Source organism: Antrostomus carolinensis, unplaced genomic scaffold (assembly GCF_000700745.2).
Source record: "Antrostomus carolinensis isolate BGI_N321 unplaced genomic scaffold, ASM70074v2 scaffold43185, whole genome shotgun sequence".
NCBI classification, from domain to species: domain Eukaryota; kingdom Metazoa; phylum Chordata; class Aves; order Caprimulgiformes; family Caprimulgidae; genus Antrostomus; species Antrostomus carolinensis.
In genome coordinates this window covers 2,398-8,521 of record NW_010319196.1, presented here as the reverse complement: position 1 = coordinate 8,521, position 6,124 = coordinate 2,398, and the positions used below count along the sequence as shown (strand labels likewise).

At 45.1% G+C, this 6,124-nt stretch overlaps 1 protein-coding gene across 1 annotated transcript in view; it reads right to left on the bottom strand.

The window, feature by feature from the left end:
- Nucleotides 1-552: 552 nt before the first annotated feature.
- The window catches only part of LOC104525904 (apoptosis-inducing factor 1, mitochondrial-like), a gene marked incomplete at both ends in the record, with an annotated part of 6,560 nt that continues 988 nt past the window's right edge, over nucleotides 553-6,124 (bottom strand). The window contains 6 exon segments of the mRNA XM_029085242.1: nucleotides 553-637; nucleotides 1,346-1,436; nucleotides 2,206-2,336; nucleotides 2,446-2,520; nucleotides 2,523-2,560; nucleotides 5,195-5,228. Of these exon segments, the coding sequence (XP_028941075.1) occupies nucleotides 553-637; nucleotides 1,346-1,436; nucleotides 2,206-2,336; nucleotides 2,446-2,520; nucleotides 2,523-2,560; nucleotides 5,195-5,228 (454 nt within the window).

Sequence of the window (6,124 nt, the reverse complement as noted above, 5' to 3'; positions counted from 1 at the left end):
CTTTTCCAACTCAGGCCATTCTGTGCTGCTGTAACTCTGTAATATGCTCAATTCCCTGTCGCTCTCTGGGTTTTTAACATGAAAGACCTTCTGTGTGAGCAGTAGGTGACCCAACAGTCACCCATGGGAAAAATATCTAATGCTCTACACCTTGCTCCACTGCCTGGAGACAGCCAGTTCCACTTTAACCCCAGAGAGCTGTAGAACTGCTAGGGTTAGGTGTTGGAGCAGTCTCTGCCCCAGCAAGGGCTGCTGGTTCTGCTTGCTGCTAGTCTGCACAGGAGTTCCTTTACTGAGCTGCTAGAGAAGTCACCTTTTCCTCCTTCCCTGCTGATTTTCACAGGGTAAAACTGTGAAGGTCCTAGAGAAGCTGGCTGACGTGTGACAACCCAACAGCACGGTTGTCTGGATGACTGTCCTTCGTGTGACTGCTCTACCAAGTGTTGGACACCTACTGCAGGAACTTCCTCATCAGATTAATGGCACTGAAATAAAAAGCCTGGCACAAAGCAAAGAACAAAGAGGGAAAAAAACCCCAACCCAACAACTTACCAGTGGCAATGAGACACTTGTCATAGGATATCTGGGAACCATCATTGAGTTTCACTGTGTTGCCTCGAACATCCATATGCACAACCTGCAAAATTAAACAAGCAGGAGAGCTCAAGCTTACAGGGCACTTCAGGTCATTTGAGTTAAACTGCAGAGAATATTCATTTAGAGAAGCAAACTTGGAGGTAACCTTCTCCCACCTTTAAATTTAGAGGGGGTGGGAGCGGGGAAAAGACGGGAAGTAAGAATTGGGACAACTTCTTTGGCAGCCATCAGAGATCAGGCTGATCTTCCCAGGACTTAAAAAATGGACTCAGACACCTAGTTCAGCAGTAAGAGGAGTCATTGAAATCTTATTTTAGCAACATATAGAAAAAACAGCTGAGGAAGCAAGTATCTTAGTAGCCTCACCATAAACTTTTCCACCTTCCTGCTGCCTCTGCACAATGCTCTTGCTCCCATTATAACCCACTGCTCTCCTCACCTCCCCCTCTGATGGATAAATACTTCCCATTTTGTCACACCCTGTCTTTAAACACTTCATATTCCCACCCCATGCCCAAACTCTAAACTTCTCCTTCCCTCTTCCTCATCTTCCTCCATCTCACTACTATTCCTTACAGCTTCTCATGCTGTCCTTAAAATTAACACAGTCCCTGCTTCATCACATACACTTTTCCACGTTCCCCTCCTCAGCCCCAGCTGCAGTTGTGTATTTTCAGCTCAGAGCACAGGTTTTGCTTGGGTAGAACTGTCTGATGCTAAAACAACAACGAGCTGGTGTTGTACCCACCTTCTTGCCACAGAGAACTGCTACTCCACCATTTTCTACAAAGGGCAGATCACCCACAGGCACGTAGAATGATGGTGGCTGGAAATAGATACTGAAAAAAAGCTCCATTATCAAACAGGTTCCACTTTCTCTGCGATACTATTCAGTTATTCAGCAATTAGCAATGATACAAAGACAATTCTATGCATCTGTAATGAGAATTCTTATTTATCTGGTTTTTTAAAGAATTAGGGTCTTCACACTGTGGAAGTTCAAGGGTTTAGATCAGTAAAACTCACAAGAATCCAAGCCAGGGTCTCTGGAGCTCTGCTCTAAACTGTTACTAAACAGTTACTACAGAGTTACAGTAACTATACAGTTACTATGAACTTATTTCACGGGATTTCTGGTGTATATCTAAAGGATATTCAAGAGGTATTAAGTACCAAGGTAACTTTGAAACAGCACTCCTGACAACTGCCAGCACTAGCACACCTTTCAGTCTGCTCCTGAGTGCTCAAGTGACTCGTGTGTCACATCTCAGCACCTCTGGGAATCATCCACAGCCTACATTGTGGGCTCCACAGAGCAGTTGGTCACCTACTCGGGTGCAAAATACCACACAAGCTCTGCAGACAACATGCAACCCTCCATCCCTTCTTCAATCAGCCCAGTGACAATGCACACAGACAGACAGACAGACACACAGCCCAGGGCTCTCTTGAGCACAGAAATCTACCCAGTGATTTGACCACACAGCACTCTGGGGTCTTTCAGAGCTCTGCAATGGCTCTCTCACAGGAACAGTTTGATCACCATCCACTCATTAAACTTCATTAAACACTCTCCTTTGTCCCTCACTCCCCAGAAGTGACAGGTACCTCCTCTCCTTGCCATTCCACTGTTTGAATCGCAGAGTCTCTGTCACGTTGGGATCATCTGAAAACCACAGTTCTTTGGAAAGAGGTGGACGCATATAGGGCAGGGCAGGATCTTCAGACACAATCAGCACCTTTAATTGGTCATTAAACACATCAGCTTTGTGTGTTAAACATTTGCTGAAGCAATCAAGAGTCTTCAGTCATCCACACAGCTCTGCTCTAGAACAGGGCATCTCTTACCCGGGCACCAGGGTCACGAGCCCGAATGGATCTGGCAGCAGCAAAAGCAGCAGTTCCTCCACCGATCAGCTTTTTTTTAGGAAAGGGACGTGAGATGGGACCTCAGGGTGAGCTCCTGTGGGTCACAGATTGGAGAGCTTACTAAAAATACAGCAGGGAAAAGAGCCCAGCCCCAAAGAACAGAGTATGTCACCAGATGCCTTTCACATACCGACTTCATTTGGCAAACTGCCCTTCAAATACCTTCTCCTCCCCTTCCTTTCCCTTCCACCCCAATGTACTTCCCAAGAACCATGCTGCTGCTTCACCCAAAGCTGGTTCCCTGCATAAATCAAACTGTCAGACGTCAGCAAATTATTGTTTCTAAGCTAGATCTGCACAGCTGAGCTCAATGGAGTTTTGGAACAGGTCACATGGCTTTAGCTCCTCTGTCACAGATCTCCTTTCTCTGGTTTAAGATGTTAAGAAGAAGAATGATCTCCACAACAAATACCACTCTTTGGACAACCTGTTAACAGGTTTTAAGCCTTACTCTGAATAGATGCTACTTTTCCAGCAGACTCTCCAAGAGCTTCATTGTATAAATCTATCCATTTCAGAATGCTGCTTACATTTGCAGAGCTGGGTGAAGGGGTTGCAAAGTCAAAGACCCACAAAATTCATTTCCAGCATTTCAGAAGCTTCACATAAGCTCAGGACATTCTCTGTGCAGTAGATTCAGAAAAGCAAAATCATGCTTGGCCTCTGCTCTGGCCAAACAACGCACTAGAGATCCTACATTCAGGTTTTACAGCAAGGGACAGTTTGCTGAGCCAGCAGATTTTTCAAAACATCAGGAAAAGAGACACAGGCTGGGTGTTGTTCAAGTCAGAAAACAGTTTTCAAAATTATTTGGGAAATATGAACTGCAAAGTGTTTGCTCGAGCTGCATGTCTTCTTTAAGAACACAGATCAACTTGTGAGCAAGACCAAAACTCTGCAGGGGCTGTTCAGTGAATAGTTTATAAGAAATTAAAGTTCCCTTTTAAATGCCAAGGTGTATTTTTCTCTAATTGTGTTCTGAAAGGTCACCAACTTTTGAGTTCCTACCAGAATGCATTTCCTCCCATGTGCAGGTTCTGTTTCTAAGCAACATGTAGTTAAACCATATGTAGGAATCCCAGACTGGTTTGGGTGGGAAGGGACCTCAAAGCTCATCCAGTTCATCAGCAGGGACACCTTCCACTAGACCAGGTTGCTCAAAGCCTCATCCAACCTGGCCACAAACACTTCCAGGGAGGAGCAGCCACAGCTTCTCTGGGCAACCTGGGACACTGTCTCACCACCCTCACACCAAACAATTTCTCCCTCACATCTCAGCTCCATCACCCGTTGTTCTGTCACTCCCTGCCCTTGTAAAATAAACCAGTCAGTGAAATATTACCATCAGGACTCACCTGCTGTGCCCTGAGAAGCAGCAGCTGTATCTGAAAGAGAAGACACTGACTTTAATTCAGCTCAGCACAGGCTATCAAGGATACTGCAGTCAGGAAGCTGCAGCTCAGGGCTGACTCAAGGAGACCACGGGATTAACTGGCTCTCCACTATGAAGGGACAGAGCCTCCAGAAATACAGACTTACCAAGCCCTCTGCTTCAGCATTTAGGCTCTCACTCTCTGTCCTCCAGCCTCAACCCTGACAAACATGTTTTATCCTCTCCCTCAAACCAAAGCAATCAGTTTTCTGTCCTGTCTGCAGGATAGTCTTTCTGTTGGTTTCCTAAGTGACGTGACATAACACACCCTAACACACCTAAACAGTGACCTAAAGACACTGTTATTACAAAATATATCATCCTGTGGCTCAGTAGTTTGGATACCACAGTTTGAGATGTCATAAATTAAAACAGACCTTCAGTGAGTGACTTGTGGTCCACACACAACCTGCAAAGCATCATCAAGAGCCTCACTAATTGTCCTGATTTCTTCTTCTACAAGTGGCCCAAGCATGATACTCACAGGACAGGGACGTGGCACAGCACAGAGGATTTTCTACAGGCAGATCATATCTTTGGAATCACAGTGGTTTTTGCCAGACTGTGTTAAGGGTAAAAGCCAAAATTAGGGCTAACTCTTTTCTCCTTTTACCACATAAAGAGCAGGAAGGAGCCCTGAGAGACAACCTACATTATCCTCACCATGAGCTGTCAAACTGAGCCTTGTTGTTGTAAAGAGAGCACCACGCTAGCAAGGCATGGGAATTCACAGACAACAGAACACACCGAGAAGAGACAAGGCTGATGCTCATCTGTGTTTTCAGAAGGGCTCTGTTCCACTTGTTTTAGAGGCCTGGAGTTAGCAGCTGATGAAAGACCCAAGCCTGGAACCAGCAGGTTAATACCCACCAGAAGGGGATGACTCTTTTTCTTGCGACCGTGTAGTTATTGTCGAGACCCGGCTGGTGAATCGCTCTTTGTTTTCTCTCAATGATCTGTAGAGCTGGAGATAGAGGAGGAGATATTGACCTTGTGTATCTCACAGCATCATTCTGCTTCTAATCCCTCCTCCCAACAGGCTTTTGTCCATCCTGCTTGCTCAGAAAAAACTATCTGCTTTCAATTAATGGACCAAAATACACCTCCCTGAAAAAATTGCCTGTAAAAACTATGTATATACAGCAAAAAGAGGGATGCACTCAGCAAACAACCTGCTCTAGGTATGGTCTGATGGATCTCAGTTGTCTGGTTGCCCTCCAGAAGGAACCAACCAACCTTTCTGCAGATGTTTGGCCTTTGGGCTGCAAACCTGTTTCGAGAGGAACCAGATACACCAAAAGAAATGGAGCCAAAAACCAAGCCCAAAAGGCCATTCATAGCCCCCAGCACAACAAAAGGCTGCAGAAAAGGAAGACAAATTCAAGGTAAAAAGCAATTCCCAGCTCCAAAAGCCCAGAGTAGCTGGATAAAGAGCCTCACTGGCTTTCTTTAGGCCAGATGTCACAGGCAGGGTGTTAACATCGCTGCTGTCAGCGGTGCTTTCAGACCCAGGAGCGTGGCTGTTCTAGGTAACAGCCTCCAGCTGGAACAGATTCCTGACTATTGACCTTGTGTTTATTTCTCTGTTAAACTCAGGAGACAGCGTAAGCACAGCCTGAGTGTTCTGGAGATACAATTTAATGGTATAGACAAGGAGGGAACGTCTTTTAATCTGTATATCAACATTAATTTCCAAGAAAAATTGGTAATGCAGGGAAGCAAAAAGATGATGAGACTGCTGGAAGCAGGTCACACTATAATTATCCCACAGTTAGCAAATTAGAGGGAAGGAAACTACTTTTTTTAAGGCAAAAATAGCCTTGATAATAATCCATCTCACACGTGCACAACATCAACTTTCATTTTGCACTGTTGATAAAAGAGGAAAGAAAACCCCATCAAGACAGTCTGAGACACAACTGTCCATTGATATCTTTTGAATTGTGAAAGGATTGGTATGACACAGAGAACAGCAGCCTCCCTCCACCCTCTCACCCCAGTTAAAACACATTGATTTAAGCATCTTACATAAGCTCCTGTCCCAGTGACCGTTCCTCCTACAATTAAGTATAACAATAGGTTGCTGCCAGCTTTGCCAGGAACACCTGAAGACGTCAGTGATCTAGAAGGGCATCTTAGATGATGACATTGCAAAACTGCAGGTGA